Consider the following 19,139-nt stretch of genomic DNA (forward strand, 5'->3'; position numbering starts at 1 on the left):
GTGTGTCTCTATGAATAAAATAAAAAAAATAAAAAATAATAAAAAAAGAAATATGGGGGGAAAAAAGAGACTGTATGTTTAATTTTTGAGAACCTACCAAACTTTTTTCCCAAAGCATCTACATTATTTTACATTTCCACCAGTATTGTGAGAGGGTTTTAATTTCTCCATTCTCACCAACACCTATAGCCATCCTAGTGGTTTTGAAGTGGTTTTGATTTGCATTTCCCAAAGAACTAAGGATATTGAACATCTTTTTATATGCTTATTTGTCATTTGTATACCTTCTTTAGAGACGTCTATTTTGCCCATTTTTATTATTTATTTATGTAATGTCTACACCCAGCATGGGTCTTGTACTCACAACCCTGAGATCAAGGGTCACATGCACTATAGACTCAGCCAGCCAAGCACTGGCTTATTTTGCCCATTAAAAAAAAAAAAAAAAAGCTTAAAATTTTATTTATTTATTAGAGAGAGAGAACGAGGAGGGGAAGGGCAGAGGGAGAGGGAAAGTAGACTCTCTGCTCAGTAGGGAGCCCCACACAGGGCTAATCTTTATGGCCTGAGCGAGCTGGTGTCAGATCCTTAAACCACTGGGCCACCTCAGCACCCTAATATTAGGGTGTTTTTTTTTTTTTTTTTATGGTTGAGTTCTAAGGGTTCTTTATGTATTCTGGATACTAGTCCCATATGCCCATCAGTTAGCTTGTGTATTCAATAACATAGTGAGAGCTTTATAAACTGTAAGAGGGGTCACTAATGAAATGAAAGTGCTGACAATCAGTGAACCGACAGAAACAGGGGGTTCCACGGCTGTAGGACGAGCCCCCGGAGCTCCTCGGCAAAACCTGCCCAGCAGCCGGGTACCCGCACGTTCCCCACCCCACGGCGCCCCGCCCTCCGCCCTTTGACCCGCGCCATTTCCGGTTGGAGACGTGGCTCGAGGCCGCCATCTTGGCAAGAGGCAAAGCAGTAGCGGCTCCTGACAGGGGGGCAGCAGGTCCGGAGCGGCCGGTGCTCCCCTTCCCCTAACCCCAGCCCCAGCCGAGCCGAGAGCGCGGGTGAGCCCCACCACCGTCCTCACCATGGTAAGATCCGAGCCGGGCCGAATTCCCGGGGTCCGGCCTCAGTCCGCCGCTGCCCCTGCCGGACGGCCTGGTGCTGGGGCCGAGGAGTCCCGCCCCGAGGGCCTGCAGCCGGGCGCGTCCCTCGGGGCTCGGCGAGCAGCGCGGCCTTCCCCGCGCTGTGCCCGAGCTTCCGGGAGGCCCGAGGCGCCTGCCTGCAGCCCCTCTCAGGCTGCGCCCGCACCCACCCCCCACCCCCCACCCCCCCGCCCCCGGCTGGGCACCCTCCTCCGCTGGGCCCGGGGTGTTTGCTGTTCGAGAACCTCGGAGTGGCGTGGCTTGGACCCTCGCGCTGCGGCCCTCGGCCCTCGGCCCTCCGCGCTGGTGTCCAGCGAGTTCCCTGGGTGCCGGGCTCCACCGGCCGGGCTTCTCTTGGGGGCGGGGGGCTCCCTTCCTCGGGGATCAGCTCCCTCTCGCCCGCGGCGTTCGGTGGGCCCTTGGTACTCGAAATCCAAATCCGTTGGAGTTCGGGACCTCTTTTGTTTATCTGGAAGGGGGCAATAGAGGGAAGTTCGAAAAGAGGCATCGAACGGGAAGGAGCAACTTCTAACACTGATTTGTAAGGACCCAAGCGTCTCTGAAACCTTCCACTACTTCTACAGAATTTAGGTGTGTCCATTTGTCAGTGTTCGCATAAGCGGTGTAGGGAGCGTCGGGGGGAACGTGAGCGCGTAGTAGAGAACACAGGCTTTCTGTGTTCAAGAAACTTACCGTTCGGGTGAAGTCGGATGTGTTGCTGGCGTATGGTAATCAGAAGTCTCCCGGGAGGGGTGAGCGGAGGTTGTACCCTGCGACCTGTTACCTGCCTTCAGATGCGTGATCTTTGTGTTCTCCTCCGGGGTAGACAAGGAGCATGACCGTGTGAGGACGGGACACACAAAACACAGTGCCGGCTCCACTGTATCTTGCTTTATCACTACGATTTGTGGACATTTATGAAGTAGGAGAAATTCGTTGGTTCAAAATGAGGTAGTAATGTATTCCTTAGTATATTTTATGCCCTTCAGTCTTCCGAAGGATTTCTTTTTTCTTTTTTCTTTTCTCGTTAATAGATTAATAATTGATTTATTTTTTTAAAAGATTTTATTTATTCATGAAAGAGACAGAGAGAGAGAGAGAGAGGCAGAGACACAGGCAGAGAGAGAAGCAGACTCCATGCACGGAGCCCGACGTGGGACTCGGTCTGGGGACTCCAGGATCGCGCCCTGAGCCACCCAGGCGTCCCAGTAATTGATTTAAAGCATCTCCCTGCACACTTGATAGGACAGTATGATTTGGTGCCAATCATATTAAGCTCTGCTGACAGCTTTTTTAGATAAGAACTCGGAGGGTGGTGGGGATGGAGGGGTGGGGTTCATGCTTGTTCTTTAAGCCACTGATAGGTTTTTGTTTTCAGCGTCAGGCGAATAAATTGCATCCCAACTATATGCCTCAAAAACTACTCTTGGGTGTAAACTTTCCAAAAACTCCTTTGTTCATTTCCACTAGGAGGCTCAGTAATTGGATAGTGATTTTTTAAAACTCTTTCTCTATTTATGTCCAGTTTGTATTTGTAGTGCATTTTGAAGCCCATTATAATTTTTATTTTTACATTATGATTTTATTAGTGAAATTAAGCCCTTGTATTATATAAACCAAATATGGATGGTCTTTACAAAAATCTTCCTTGTTGAAAAGTTCTTGAAACTTAATATTTTTAGTTCATTAATAACTGAGAGATGGTAAAGCCCCAGGTGTTGAGAGATAAGCAGAAAATATGTTTTGCATGTTATTTGGACATGTGTGCATCTGCATAGAATTGTGTCATGTTTACATATGCATTTTTAAAAATTACATGGGACTTGGCAAGATCCAAATACCCAGTTTGGTTTACTCTGGAGAAAATCTTAGTACATTCTGCTCTGTTGAGTCTGTAGAAGTTATTAGTATTTTTTTAAAAAGATATTATTTATTTATTCATGAGAGGCACAGAGAAAGGCAGAGGCATAGGCAGAGGGAGAAGCAGGCTCCATGCAGGGAGCCCGACGTGGGACTGGATCCTGAACTCCAAGATCACACCCTGAGCCGAAGGCAGATGCTCAACCATGGAGCCAGCCAGGCGTCCCAAGTCTCAATAAATTATTAACTATTACTTCTGAATAACGTTTTTGGGTTTTATTCCTTTACAAAGAGACCCCTGTACCGTAGAATTGTCCAAATAGGGTGACATTTTGTAAGATTTCTTGGATCTAAAAGTTGGGGTGCCTGAGTGGCTCAGTTGGTAGATAATGCAACTCTTGATCTCGGGATCATGAATTCAAGCCTATCTAAAAAAATAATAATATAGCTTCTGAGAGTTGATTTTTTTTTTCCTTAACATTTTATTACAAAATTTTCATACATCTAGAAAAATTGAAACAACTTCACGGTGAATACCCATATGACCAGCAGCTGGATTCTGTAATTGACATTTCACTATACTTTTTTTTTTTAAGATGTTATTTATTTATTCATGAGAGACAGAGAGGAAGCAGAGACACAGGCAGAAGGAGAACCAGGCTCCCTATGGGGAGCCAGTGCTGGACTCTATCCCTGGAATCACGACCTGAGTGGAAGGTAGATGCTCAACCACTGAGCCACCCAGGTGCCCCATCACTATACTTGTTTTATCACTTATTTAATCAACCAGCCAGCCCGCTCTCATCTGTTTTTTTTTTTTTTTAATTTGTTTTTCATCTTTTTTTTTTTTAATGAATTTCAGAGTAAGTTGCACATTGTCAGTACATAAATGTTGGTTTTGTTTTGTTTTGTTGTAGGTGTATCATTTTCCTCCATTTCAGAGTTTTCAGATTGGTACACAGTGTTAACATTAGTTTCAGATGGGGGTGCCTGAGTGGTACAGTTGGTTAAGTGTCCAACCCTTGGTTTCTACTGTCTGAGATTGAGCCGTCTCAGGATCCATGGTCAGTGTGGAGTGTTTGGGTCTCTGTCTCCCTCCCTCCCTCTGCTCTTCCACACTGCATATGCTCTCTCTCAAATAAATAAATGCATCTTTAAAAAAATTTTTTTTTAAGATTTTATGCATTTATTAGAGAGAGAGAACAAGCAAGGAGAGTGGCAGGCAAAGGGAGAGAGACAAGCAGGCTCCCTGCGTGCTGAGCAGGAAGCCTGATACAGGACCTGATTCCAGAAGCCTGGGATCATGACCTGAACCAGAGGTAGATGCTTAACCAACGGAGCCACACAGGTGCCCCTAAATAAATGAATCTTTGGAAAAAAAAAACAACAACAAAAAACCTAATTTCAGGTGTAATAAATGTTGATTTTTGAAAAATAAATTTCCTTTGTCTTTAGTTACTGAAGTTAGTGCAAAATGTCCTATATTAAGAAGTCCTGATCCCTGGATGGCTCAGCGGTTTAGCGTCTGCCTTTGGCCCAGGGCGTGATCCTGGAGTTCTGGGATCGAGTCCCACATCGGGCTCCCTGCATGTAGCCTGCTTCTCTCTCTGCCTGTGTCTCTGCTCCTCTCTCTCTCTGTGTCTCTCATGAATAAATAAATAAAAATCTTAAAAAAAGAAAAAGAAGAAGAAAAAGAAGTCGTCGTCCTAGTAGAGGGAGTAAATGAACAAATGCAAAAAACAAATGGCTTAAAATGGAGTACAAAAAGGGGCATCTTTTGATTTGATCTTTTTTCTAGTTTTCTGTAAATTAATAAGAACATGTTATATTTTCTTTCTTTTCTTTCATTATTTTTATTTTTTAAATATTTTATTTTTAAACAGTCACTACACCCAATGTGGAGCTTGAAGCCACAACCCTGAGATCAAAAGTCATACATTCAAGGACACCTGGGTGGCTCAGTGGTTGAGCATCTGCCTTTGGCTCAGGGTGTGATCCCAGTTCAGGCATTGAGTCCCACATCAGGATCCCTGTAAAGAGCCCACTTCTCCCTCTGCCTATGTCTCTGCCTCTCTCTGTGTCCCTCATGAATAAATGAATAAAATCTTTAAAAAAAAAAAAAATCACACATTCAACCAACTGAGCCAGTCAGATGCCCGCATGTTCTTATTTTCTTAAAATTTTTAGGTATTATAGTAAGTTCTCTGTCTTAGTAAATTTAAATTTGAATAAAAGATATAAAGTCCCACAGTAGCAACAATCTGTAAGATCGTTACTTACCTACAGAATTCTGTTCTTATTTACTCAGTATAGCAATGAGTAAACTATTGTGGACACATTCAGTATAAATGATGACATTCAGTTCCCAAAGTTGTAGTTATTAGAAAGCTAGATTTGGGTTTGTGTGGATGATCTGCACATACTGAGGGAGAAACTGAAATCCTACACGGTAATATCAGTCTCCAATTAGGGGGTTATTACTGCTTTTATTTTCCTTTGCATATAATACAGCAGCTGCACAGCTTTTGTTTTCTTTATAGATCTTTTTGATTGTTGTTTGAGAGGATAGCTAAGAAAGAAAATGATTTTCTTGAGTTTCCATTGACTTGTCATCTTTTTATTCTCCAAATAGAAAGTTTACTGCAGAAACCGAGAACAATGTCCTTTTATTTTTATTCTCTACAAGAAACTTGTGATGAGGTTAAAACTTTCACTGAATAACCTTTTAAGTTTTAGGTTTTGTATGTGATCTAGATTTTATTGTACTCTTCCCTCTGGTTCTCTGTAATTACTTCATCCAAACAGGAAAGATAAAATGGTCCTCTATGACAGTTGTAGAAACTAGCCTTAATATCGTGAATCATGTATATGAATATGTGTGTGTGTGTGTATATATATGACAATGCAGATCATCATTACAGTGAATTACGAAGGAGTAAGTGACTGCCTAATTCTGGACGTGAGGAATATGAAATCATTTAGAGGTTCCAGGAAATCTTTGGCTTTTTTTCTTAAGAGAATTATGCATGTTCATGTTGAATTATTGCCTGTTATTCTTGGACCTCTGTCACTAGCAGGGATGAAGAGATGGTACTCTAGCTTATCTCACACAGATACTATGCACATGCATGATTTGTTTTGATGAGGCAATTGCCTTTTAGCAGCTTAGTATTAATGTAAAATACTGATCTAGAGTAGTTGCTATTAGAGCAGTGGGTGTAAAGTGGAGGTATTGTACATTTTAGTTGCTATAAAGTTTTCAGATGCTTAACTTGCAGAGTCACAAAGATGGAAAGGCACTTTAGATTTCATATAAACTAAACTCTGGGGGAAGTAGTAAGTGACTTATGCAATATATAATTGGTGACAGAAGCAGAACAGAAACCTAATTCTTTAGATTTCTTTACTCAAAGAACTTTCTGATTCATGTAGTAAAATCTGGGTAGAAGAGAGTTGTTATTTAATCCAAACACAAATCATGATATACTCAAACCATTGTAAATATTATTAAAAGAAAAGTTGTTTGACAAAGCTCAAGTTAATGGGGATTTTTTTTTAAAAAACAATCCTGAAGAGATCATCTAACTTTTGGGCCCTTGGTGTTTACGTCTATAAAAACAATCTAGGGCCCTTGAAGGGCACTGTTAGATCTAAATGTTCTTTTCCAAAAATGTAAAAAATAAATAAATAAAACAACTTTATAAATCTTACTTCTTCATTCTTCCCCAGAGAAAATCAGATCAAATTACAGTTGGAAAAATTAACTTACCTTTTAGTGTATACTGTATTTTAACAATTGTTAAACATTGCTAAACGTTTATGTGAAGGGAAGCTTTATTATTTCAAGGTATTTAAGAAAATGAATGTTAATTTAGAATAGATTAAATTGACCTTGCTTAGAGGTGATATGAATAACAATGAATAGACACATGTGTTGTCAGCTTTGTGGACCCTCTGATTGTGGTCTTGGGTGTTTTGAGGTTTAAAGCCATACTTAATGTGGGGCACTATTACCTGCGTAATAGAATGACTCAAAGAGAGTCTCCTAAGTTTTCCTGCTTAGGTCTTACTGTTTTACCCCATTGTTTCTTCATCTTCACATACTCAAATCTCTCAGGTAATCAAAGCATAATTTTTTTTATGGGAGAGGGAGAAGCAGACTCCTCGTTGAGCAGGGAGCCAGACACAGGGCTGGATCCCAGGACCCTGAGATCATGACCTGAACTAAAGGTAGATGCTTAACTGACTGAGCCACTCAGGTGCCCCAGTCTTGTGATCAAGAGTCACAAGCTCTACCAACTAAGCCAGCCAATTGCCCCTGCTCTTTTTATTTTTTATTGAAATATAATTCACATACCGTAAAATTTAGCCTTTTAAATTATATTATTCAGTAGATGTTTTAGTATAGTCACAAAGTCGTTCAACTATCACCACTATCTAAGCTTAGACCATTTTCGTAACCCCAAAGAGAAACCTTGTACTCATTAGCAGTCACTCCTCATTTCCCCTTTCCCAGCCCCTGGCACAACCAGACTACTTTCTTCTCTGGATTTACCTATTCTGGATGTTTCATATAAATGAAATCCTGTAAGATGTGGCCTTTTGTGTCTGGTTTCTTTCACTTAACATAGTATTTTCAAAGTTCATCCTGTTGTAACATGTTCTTCATTTCCTTTTTATGACTGAATAGTACTTCATTTTCAAAAGGGGTTTTATTGGGATCCCTGGGTGGCTTGGCGGTTTAGTGCCTGCCTTCGGCCAGGGTGTAATCCTAGAGTCCTGGGATCGAGTCCCGCATCAGGCTCCCTGCATGGAGCCTGCTTCTCCCTCTGCCTGTGTCTCTGCCCCCCACCCCTGCTATCTTTCGTGAATAAATAAATAAAATCTTTAAAAAAAAAAGGATTTTATTGATTTATTTGAGAGAGAGGGAGAGAGAGCACAGGAGCAGGGGTGAGGGGCAGAGGGAGAAGCAGGCTCCCTGCTGAGAGAGAAAGAGTGAGAAAGAGAAAGAAAGACACACACACACACACACACACACACACACACACACAGGCCAAGGAAGAATGAGAAGCAGTCTCTCCATTGAGCAGGGAGCCTGACTCAGGGCTCAATCCCAGGATCCTGGGATTACAACCTGAGCCAAAGGCAGATGTTTAACTGACTGAGCTATCCAGGTGCCCCTTCTGTCTTTAATTTTAAGTTAATAATATGAGGGGACGCCTGGGTGGCTCAGCGGTTGAGTGTCTGCCTTTGGCTCAGGGCATGATCCTGCAGGGAGCCTGCTTCTCCCTCTGCCTGTGTCTCTGCCTCTCTCTTTCTGTGTCTCTCATTAATAAATAAATAAATAAAATCTTTTTAGAAATTAATTAATAAAATGAAATAAAGATTTTTTCTTTTTTTTTAAACTAATGAATTTTATTTTAATTTTTATTTATTTATGATAGTCACAGAGAGAGAGAGGCAGAGACACAGGCAGAGGGAGAAGCAGGCTCCATGCACTGGGAGCCTGATGTGGGATTCGATCCCGGGTCTCCAGGATCACGCCCTGGGCCAAAGGCAGGCGCCAAACCGCTGCGCCACCCAGGGATCCCCCCAAGATTTTTTCAAATAAGGGTAATGGTAATTTTTGGTACACAAATAATAGTAATGTTTTAATCACTAAGGAGATGAAATTTATGTGAAATTATTACCAGATCAAGTTATTTGTTCAAAAGACTCAAACCAAATGTACTCAAGAAATTTGATTTCACGGGCAGCCCAGGTGGCTCAGTGGTTTAGTGATGCCTTCAGCCCAGGATGTGATCCTGGAGACCTGGGATTGAGTCCCACGTCAGGCTCCCTGCATGGTGCCTGCTTCTCCCTCTGCCTATGTCTGTGCCTCTCTCTCTCTCTCTGTCTCTCTCTCTCTGTCTCTCATGAATAAATAAAATCTTTTTAAAAAATTTGATTTCACATTAATTTTTATCATAGGTTCATGTTTCAATCATAAAGATTTTATTTATTTATTTATGAAAGACACAGAGGGAGAGGCAGAGACATAAGCAGAGAGAGAAGCAGGCTCCATGCAGGGAGTTTGATGTGGGACTCGATCTCAGGACTCCAGGATCATGCCCTTGGCCAAAGGCAGGTGCTCAACCGTTGAGCCACCCAGGTGCCCCACACAAAAAAATTATTTATTTATTTATTTATTTGTTTGTTTATTTATCTATTTATCTATTTATTTTAATTTTTAAATAAAAATGTCACTGTTTTCGGCTTACTAATGACAAGCAGGTAAGTCTCTGGACTGGTTCGCTGAAGGTTTACATGCCACATATGTCCAAATAAGGTAAGATTTTTGCCCCAAAATTATCTCTGAGAAAATAGCTGTACAATAAAAACTTGTACAATGAATGTGCATAGCAGCATTTTTCGTAATAATGAAAATAAGCTTAAAAATAAAAACCTAAAAGTCCCTTTGACTGATGCATGGGTAAAAAAAATGTGGTATATCTATGCAATGGAATATTGTTCAGGGGCCCCTGGGTGGCTCATTCCGTTAAAAATATGCCTTTAGCATGACTCAGGCCTTGATCCTTTGGTCCCATGTCAAGCTCCCTACAACAGAGTCTGCTTCTCATTCTTCCACTTCCTCTGCCCCTCTCCCCTTGCTCATGTTCTCTCTTTCTCTGTCTCAAATAAATATATATAATCTCTTTAAAAAATAACCCCTAAGAGTATTTATGATTTAGGACATTAAACCCCCCTCCCACTTTTAATTTCATTTGCATTTATTTATTTTTTTTTTTAATTTTTATTTATTTACTTATGATAGTCACAGAGAGAGAAAGAGGCAGAGACACAGGCAGAGGGAGAAGCAGGCTCCGTGCACCGGGAGCCTGATATGGGATTCGATCCCGGGTCTCCAGGATCGCGCCCTGGGCCAAAGGCAGGCGCCAAACCGCTGCGCCACCCAGGGATCCCCATTTGCATTTATTTTATATAAAATTTACCCCCAGACCATAAGTCTTTGTTTCTTCAGTTTCTTCCGGTATATCTTTTTCATCTGTGCTATCTCCTCTTCTGGTTTAGGAACAGTCTCTTTTTCAGTAAGGATCATCTCAGTGGGGCAGGGTTCATTCATGTATAGGTAAATCCATCTGTGAGCTCTTAAATTCTTGCTGCATCTTGGGGGCTTTGTTTACCTGGATGTGCTCAATGACCAGAGAATCCATCTAAACGCTTAAGTTCAGCATTAGTCTCTGCAGTAAAAATTCACCACTCTTTGAGCCACTGAGCTTGTGTCCAGCCCCGCTGTTTAGCCTGGGCATATACTTACCAACTTCATCATTGTAGTGACAGGATGGCACACTTTGCTTCTATAAAGTAACATCCTTCAGATACTTGGTGGCTTTTCAGATATACACACCTTTATGGCCTGGAAGGAACACAAAGATTTGAACCTCTTGATTTGCATGATTATGTTGGGTTGTCTGGGACAAGTGAATAGTGAATCATTTTCAGAGATCATCTCAGGCTACTTAGTGGAATAGCTAAAAACTTTTTAATTCTATGCAACATAAACGTAACTTTAAGCTGGGATAATTCAGTTTCAATGTAGACTTGATAGTAAAAATAAAAATCCATTTGATAGAATGAAATGATTTGTACAAGATATAAATCAAACACATTTCCAATATAAATTTTTTTTTACCTAGCTGCTTGGAAATAAACATGATGATGATTATCTCCCAAATACCCTAATTACTTATTCTTGGTAGATAAGGACATTGCGTTCTCCTATAATTATTACAGAACTGTTTTGATGTACTCAAACTATGAGAATATTGGAATTGACTAACTTGTTTTTCCTTCAGGTTGCTCACCTCTATAGAGGACAGGATTCTATAAAGCTGAGAAGCCTGACCAGTAGGATGTTGTTGATATTTCATTTTTTAAATTTTTTGGATGTTGATATTTCAGAGGTTGTATCTTAGCATTGAGGCTTCCAAAATGTGCATATAGTCTTTTTGCTACTTGTATTTGTGAATTCTTGGGATCCTGTACTGCAGAGATGATTAACACTATACTTAACTTTCTTTTCTTTCTTTCTTTTTTTTTTTTTTTTTTCAGATTTATTTATTTATTTATTCATGAGAGACACGCAGGCAGAGGGAAAAGCAGGCTCTATGCAGGAAGCCAGATGTGGGATCTGGGGACTGCAGGATCATGTCCTGAGCCGAAGACAGATCCTTTAACCGCCGAGCCACCCAGGCATCCCATATACTTAATTTTCTTACTCCTATAATGGCAATTGAGGTCTCTTGTTCTTCCTTTGGTGCTTGGTTTTGTTTAATGAATGCCAGACTATGAAAAAAGGCTGTTGGTCTTTTTTTTTTTTTTTTATAAATTTTTATTTATTTATGATAGTCACACACAGAGAGAGAGAGAGAGGCAGAGACACAGGCAGAGGGAGAAGCAGGCTCCATGCACCGGGAGCCTGACGTGGGATTCGATCCCGGGTCTCCAGGATCACGCCCTGGGCCAAAGGCAGGCGCCAAACCGCTGCACCACCCAGGGATCCCAAGGCTGTTGGTCTTAATCATTGATCAGTGTCAAAACCCATATGAAACATGAGTCATTTAGTTTTTCATTTTACGGATTGTTTACATATGTAGAGGGGTAGGATAGTAGAGATGGAAAGGTTATTAAAGAACCAAAGATAAATTTGGACTAGCTAGATTATTTCCGTGTTCCAGGTAAATAAGACAGGAAAGGTCAGGGGCTTCTTACAAACCTTTAATCTGCCTGGTCAGACCTCTGTGTTGGCTGTGGAGATTTCTGTTCTTAGAAAAAGTTTACCCTTTACTGGGCTGCCAAAGCAGAGAGCAACCCATTTCTGAGTCAGGGAATCTGTTAACAAATGTATTTGTAGACTTGGCAAAAGTTTTTTTTTTTTTAACTAACTTTTTCTTAAGGTAGGTTATTGAAAAATAGGACTCATAGTTCCATTCTGCTTTATTATAGCTGTATTTTATGAATTACATACTAGAATTAAAAGAGCAATGAAGTAGAGTTTGAAAGTTAGCATTCTAATAGTCATGTCACTAACTAGGTGTGTCATTCTATGGAAGATCTGAGTATGCTAAGAAAACAGATGTTGTCTTACATCTTACAATAATTAATTAGTACTTACACATGTGTTCCTGGCAGGTGCTGTTGGCAGCAGCGGTCTGCACAAAAGCAGGAAAGGCTATTGTTTCTCGACAGTTTGTGGAGATGACCCGAACTCGGATTGAGGGCTTGTTAGCAGCTTTCCCAAAGCTCATGAACACTGGAAAACAACATACATTTGTTGAAACAGAGAGTGTAAGATATGTCTACCAGCCTATGGAGAAACTGTACATGGTGCTGATCACTACCAAAAACAGTAACATCTTAGAAGATCTGGAGACCCTAAGGCTTTTCTCAAGAGTGGTAAGAGTCCTTTTGTAATAGTGGGTCATAGTTTTCTGCTTTAAATTTTCACTGTGAAACTATTTTTTCCCCCATGGCAGCTGATGATTATCAGTTTGCATGCTGCATACCCTCCACCACAGCAGTTTATTGCTATAGCTCCTTATTCTTTCAGCATACACTCGTGTCCTCCTGGACTGTAAGTATCCCAGAAGAGAATGTACAAACTGACCTTTTGTTTCCTAGCGATTGAGCGGTTGCTCCAGTCTGTTTTGGTGGTTCTGACACTTGTTTGTACATATTTTTAGATAATATTTGTTAGCTAAGGCTTACTGATAGAGATGCAACACATAGACTTTATGCCGAAGTCTTGCTTAAAAGAGTAGAGGAGCTAACAGAGGGATTCAGGTTTTATTGAAATTTGTGGATTTTATTTTATTTGAAATTTGTATATTTTAAAGGATAAGATTTGGAAAACATAAATGCTGATACATATTAAATCTTTCTTTTCCATTGCTGCCCTCAATCAGATCCCTGAGTATTGCCGAGCCTTAGAGGAGAATGAGATATCAGAGCACTGTTTTGATTTAATTTTTGCTTTTGATGAAATTGTTGCCCTGGGATACCGGGAGAATGTTAACCTGGCACAGATCAGAACCTTCACTGAAATGGATTCTCATGAGGAGAAGGTGTTCAGAGCAGTTAGAGAGGTAAATAGGGTCTTCTTTGGTACTTCTTATGTATCTTTCTTTTAGGCTTTACTCTTTTCCTGTTCTTATTTGTTAGTATAGACTGTACTCAAAGCCACATCCATGGATCTCTCTTTTTGTAGACTCAAGAACGTGAAGCCAAGGCTGAGATGCGGCGTAAAGCAAAGGAATTACAACAGGCTCGAAGAGATGCAGAGAGACAGGGCAAAAAAGCACCAGGATTTGGAGGATTTGGAAGCTCTGCAGTATCTGGAGGCAGCACAGCTGCCATGATCACAGAGACCATCATTGAAACTGATAAACCAAAAGTGGCACCTGCACCAGCTAGGTATAATCCAGTGTATCATTAGCAACCCTAGAATGGCAGATGAAGGCTATATGTGTATATCTTGGAGTCATATCTGATTTCTGGGCAAGTTGAAAATAATGATTGACTTAAAGTAAGATATAATACTAAATTTGACTACATAATAAAAGAATAAGGGAGAAATCGGAATGTGGTAGGGGATTTTTGTATGTAAAAGAGGGTTCTTTTACAAATTGTACCATGGGAGTTGCCTTATTTTGGAAAGTAGGGGATATTTAACTGTTTATATATAATCTGGGTTTTTAAAAATCTTGGTGTGAGTGGTTGTCAGAATCTGTGAACTACCTGAAAGTATATGCAAGAGTTTATTTATGTACAGATGTATTTATCAGGATGGAAAGTACAAAGTTTTCATCTGCTCATGCATGCTTATACAAGTGTACCTTTGGTCTGTAGGTCCTTGAAGCTTATATATTAATGGTGACTTAGCAGCCAGTTTGGGCAGGGAATTGCCTAGTGCTCTACTAAACCCTAGGATGCTTGAGTTTTTCCCTTAAGATCATCACATTCTTTTTAAAGAACAGCTTCAGGGAAAGCTTGAATGATATGGGTTATTAATGTTTCTTAAAGTCATATATGTGGTTTTTTTCCCCCTTAATTTTGTTATTTTTTTATTCTTCCACTTAGGCCTTCAGGCCCCAGCAAGGCTTTGAAACTTGGAGCCAAAGGAAAGGAAGTAGATAATTTTGTGGACAAATTGAAATCTGAAGGTGAAACTATCATGTCCTCCAATATGGGCAAGCGTACTTCTGAAGCAACCAAAGTGCATGCTCCACCCATTAATATGGAAAGGTAAGCAGTAACTTTTTCAGTAAGAACAGACCACATAATGTGTAAAAATATTTCACTGAATTACAGATTTTTTGTGCGTCTTTTAATTTTTCCAGATTTAAAAGACTTAGAGTAGGGGATCCCTGGGTGGCTCAGTGGTTTAGCGCCTGCCTTTGGCCCAGGGCGCGATCCTGGGGTCCCGGGATCGAGTCCCGCGTCAGGATCCTGGCATGGAGCCTGCTTCTCCCTCCTCCTGTGTCTCTGCCTCTCTCTCTCTATGTCTATCATAAATAATAAATAAATAAATATTAAAAAAAAAAAAGACTTAGAGTACATCCTAGATTTTAACATGGGGCCTTTTCTTCTTCTTCTTCCCTTTAACCGTGATTGGAGGGCTCTCAGCTATTTTCTATGAAGTTTAGAACTTAACTTTTATTAACTCTGTGCTGGCTGAGGTTTTTTGTTGTTTTGTTTTTTTTTAGAGAGAACATGTGGGAGGGGTTGCAGAGGGAGAAGGCAAATCTTTTTTTTTCTTTAAGTTTTATTTATTAGTGAGAGGGGGAGAGCTTGTGTGTGTGTGCAGGCATGGGGAAGGGCAGAAAGAGAAGGAGAGACACAGGGAGACTCCCCAGTGAGTGCAGACACCCACATGGGGCTTGAACTCAAGACCCTGAGATCATAACCTGAGCTGAAATCAAGTCTGACGCTTAGCCAACTGAGCCACCCAGGCACCCTAGTGTGCTGGGTAAATCTAAAAGTAGCTTGCCTTGGGCACCGGACTGGCTCAGTTGGTAGAGTATGTGGCTCTTAATCTTGTGAGTTCAAGCTACATTTTGGGTGTAGAGATTACGTAAATAAATAAAACTTTATTTAAATAAAAACTTGAGGGCAGCCCGGGTGGCTCAGCGGTTTAGCGCCACCTACAGCCCAGGGTGTGATCCTGGAGGCCCGGGATCAAGTCTCAGGTCTGGCTCCCTGCGTGGAGCCTGCTTCTCCCTCTGCCTGTGTCTCTGCCTCTCTCTCTCTCTCTCTCTCTCTCTCTCTTTCTCTCTCTCTTCTCTCTGTGTATTCTCATGAATAAATAAATAAAATCATAAATAAATAAATAAATAAATAAATAAAAACTTGAGGGGTATCTGAGTGGCTCAGTCAATTAAGCTTCTACCTTTGGCTCAGGTCATGATCCCAAGATCCTGGGATTGAGCCCTACATTGTGCTTCCTGCTCCTTGGGGAGCCTGCTTCTCTCTCTCCCTTTGTCTGCCATTCCTTCTGCTTGTGCGCTCCCTCTCTGTCAAATAAATATAAAATCTTTAAAATATGTAAATAAATGAGTGAAAACTTGAAATAAAGAAATAATAAAACTTAAAAAAATAAAAGTAAATTGTCTTTATGCCTAGTATGTACATGACCAGCGGACTTGAATTAGATGGCTAGAGCTGTGGTAGCTCCTACACTATTTTTTGGCATGTCGTCTTCTTCTTTTTTTTTTTTTTTTTTTTTAAGATTTTATGTATTTATTCATAGAGACACAGAGAGAGGGGCAGAGACACAGGCAGAGGGAGAAGCAGGCTCCATGCAGGGAGCCCAACATGGGACTTGATCTCGGATCTCTGGGATCACGCCCTGGACTGAAGGCAGCGCTAAACCGCTGAGACACCCAGGCTGTCCTTGGCGTGTCTTCTTTTAATTAAACTTCCTTTTTTTTTTTTTAATTTCTTTCTAACTTTATATTTTTTAAAAGATTTTATTTGAGAGAAAGTGAGAAAGCGAGCACATGTGCGCAGGAGAGCACAAGCAGGGGAGGGGCAGAGGAAGAGGGAGAAGCAGACTCCCTGCTGAGCATGGAGCCTGATGTGGGACTCCATCCCAGGACACTAGGATCATGACCTGAGCCAAAGGCAGATGCTTGAGCTACCCAGGTGCCCTAATTAAACTTTAAGATGAACCAATCTTTAACACAAAAATTATAAATATTTTTAACAGCAAATTAAAACATTATCTTTTGCCTTTTCAATACTTGAACTCAGTATAGAATATTTTGATTTGTTTCTTATCTCAGGACTGGTTCGCAACTTTTTTTTTTTTTTTTTTTTTTTTTAGCAAGCTCACATATTCATGACTCAGATTTCTTGTCTTGAAGCCCAGACTTCTACTGTTGCTGATGGTTTTGGGGTCAAGTGAAAGATGAGTCTGAGAAGATACTTTTATCAGGTGTACATAAAAGAAGAGTATTTTCTATGTCCTGTTCTGTATGAGATGGACAGGGTTACGTTAGGATAAATCTCTGAAATCACTAAAGCTCCTGTGCTATTCTGAGTGGTTGCTTTGAGTGAGACCAAGGCTTGACACTATTTTAAAAAGTTGTTGGAATCCACCATGTATTAGGGCTTGAGACTCTTCTAAATGATGAAATACTTCTTGAGCATGGAGCAAACTCTTGTGAAAGTAAAGGGGACCCATGCACTCATGAATGGGGGGAGGGGAAGAGGGGAGAAGGAGAGAATCCTGATCAGACTCAGCCTAGAGCGGGGAGCCCAATGTGGGGCTTGATCTCAGGATCCTGAGGTCATGACCTGAAGCGAAACTAAGAGTCAGACACTCAACTGACTGAGCCACTCAGGTGCCCCAACCCTGCATTAAGATACATGACTTTGTAGTCTTATGTATCAAGCTTTTGTTTTTGGGAAGACTTATATGCTGAAATAAAGCAGGATGCCACAATGTTCTTTTTAGTATCTGCAGTTTACCCAAGTTAAAAATAGTTTTAGTAGAAAATATGGATAGATTATACTTAGTAATTGCCCAGAACAGCAGCACTTTTTATTTTACTTATTTTTTTTATTAGGTTATACATTCTATAGTTCAAAATTTAAAAGGTTTAAAAAGTATTATAGGGACTCCTGGGTGGCTTGGTCAGTTAAGTGTCCCACTCTTGATTTTGGTTCAGGTCTATGACCATACCACCCTGAACGCGCCCAATCATGTCTGATTTTGGCTCAGTTCATCTCAAGGTTGTAGGATCAAGCACTGTGTCAGGCTTGCACTCGTGCTCAGCGTGGAGTTTGTTTATCCTTCTTCTTCTGTTCCTCACCACCCCCTCTTAAATGATTAATTAAGGTAAATCTACAGAGGAAATAAGTATTAAAATAAAAAGTCTTCTACCCAGCCAGGCAAGTTTCTCTTTTTGGAGGTAACTAGTATTAACTAGTTTTTTGGTATATTCTTCTGAGGGGGTATAGTCTATATGTAGGCTAATAAAAACATACATATTCCATTTTTCTTCTTTTTACACAGTGGTAGCATACTAGACACATTTTCCAATTTTTTTTTTTTTTTTTTTTGAGATGAGAATAGCCTTATTTGAAACATAAAGATACATCTAAACATAATACTGGGGATCCCTGGGTGGCGCAGCGGTTTGGCGCCTGCCTTTGGCCCAGGGCGCGATCCTGGAGACCCAGGATCGAATCCTACATCAGGCTCCCGGTGCATGGAGCCTGCTTCTCCCTCTGCCTATGTCTCTGCCTCTCTCTCTCTGACTATCATAAATAAATAAAAAATTAAAAAAAATAAACATAATACTGTGTCTTAGACTAGATCTTGTACTTTATTTAAAATTTTTTTTTAATTTTAGGGCAGCCGGGGGGGCACAGCAGTTTAGCGCTGCCTTCAGCCTGGGGCATGATCCTGGAGATCTGGGATCGAGTCCCGAGTCGGGCTCCCTGCATGAAGCCTATTTCTCCCTCTGCCTGTGTCTCTGCCTCTCTCTCTCTCCCTCTCTCTCTTTCTGTCTCTCTTGAATAAATAAAGTCTTTAAATTTTTATTTTATTTTATTTTAAAGATCTTACCCATTTGTTTATTTGAGAGAGAGACTGAATGTGTGTGAGTTGGGGGAGGAGCAGAGGGAGAGGGTGAGAGAATCCCAAGGAGACTCTGCATTGAGCAAGGGGCTTGATTCCAGGACCCTGAGATTATGACCTGAGTTGAAATCAAGAATCTGATGCTTGACAAACTGAGCCACTCAGGTGACCTGGGATCTTGCACTACTTTGAATGACATTACTAGGTCAACTGAACAGAATTGGCATGTGGATGATTGAGTAGGCAAGTATCAATGTCATTTTATGAAATTAATAACAGTACTGTGGTTATGTAAGAGAATATCCCTGTTCTCACAAGATGTACTCTGACATGTTTAGGGGTAAAGGGCCATGATGTACATGACCTGCATCTAAGTGGATCAGGAAAAAATTAAATAATAGTCACAGAGTATGCAAATGATAAAAGAAATGGTGAGATAAAATATTAATAACATTTTAAGAAGGTATAAATGTATTCCTGTATAATTTTAATCTTTTAATTTTTGAAATTATTTTCAAGTGAAAAGAATTTCAGTTGTTACCCCCTTTTCCCATAACTGCTTGGTATTCGTTTTTGTGGCTATACGTTTATGTATTTAAGCAGTTCCCTATTTATGGATATTTAAGTTATTTCCAAATTTCTATCATAAACAATTCTTCAGTGAATAACTACTACATTGTTTGCACTGGTGGAAACTTGTCTGTGGGATTCTGTACATAAAGCAGCATCTAAAAATAAATTGTGGGGATCCCTGGGTGGCGCAGCGGTTTAGCGCCTGCCTTTGGCCCAGGGCGCGATCCTGGAGACCCGGGATCAAATCCCACATCGGGCTCCTGGTGCATGGAGCCTGCTTCTCCCTCTGCCTGTGTCTCTGCCTCTCTCTCTCTCTCTCTCTCTCTGATGACTATCATAAATAAATAAATTAATTAATTTAAAAAAAATAAAAAAAAAATAAATTGTTGGCTAATCACCATTAAATCTTGGAGAAA

General features: G+C 40.6%; 1 protein-coding gene across 2 annotated transcripts in view; it reads left to right on the forward strand.

The window, feature by feature from the left end:
* Positions 1-922: 922 nt before the first annotated feature.
* The window catches only part of ARCN1 (archain 1), a 30,011-nt gene continuing 11,794 nt past the window's right edge, over positions 923-19,139 (forward strand). The window contains exons 1-5 of one of the 2 annotated variants that reach the window (XM_072822237.1): positions 923-1,091; positions 12,198-12,461; positions 12,971-13,150; positions 13,273-13,478; positions 14,145-14,309. In XM_072822237.1, coding sequence (XP_072678338.1) covers positions 1,089-1,091; positions 12,198-12,461; positions 12,971-13,150; positions 13,273-13,478; positions 14,145-14,309 — 818 coding nt within the window. In that variant the 5' untranslated portion in view covers positions 923-1,088. The remainder of the gene's footprint in view (positions 1,092-12,197; positions 12,462-12,970; positions 13,151-13,272; positions 13,479-14,144; positions 14,310-19,139) is intronic. The other variant, XM_072822238.1, reaches the window with a different exon arrangement.

Source organism: Canis lupus, chromosome 3, assembly GCF_048164855.1.
Source record: "Canis lupus baileyi chromosome 3, mCanLup2.hap1, whole genome shotgun sequence".
NCBI classification, from domain to species: domain Eukaryota; kingdom Metazoa; phylum Chordata; class Mammalia; order Carnivora; family Canidae; genus Canis; species Canis lupus.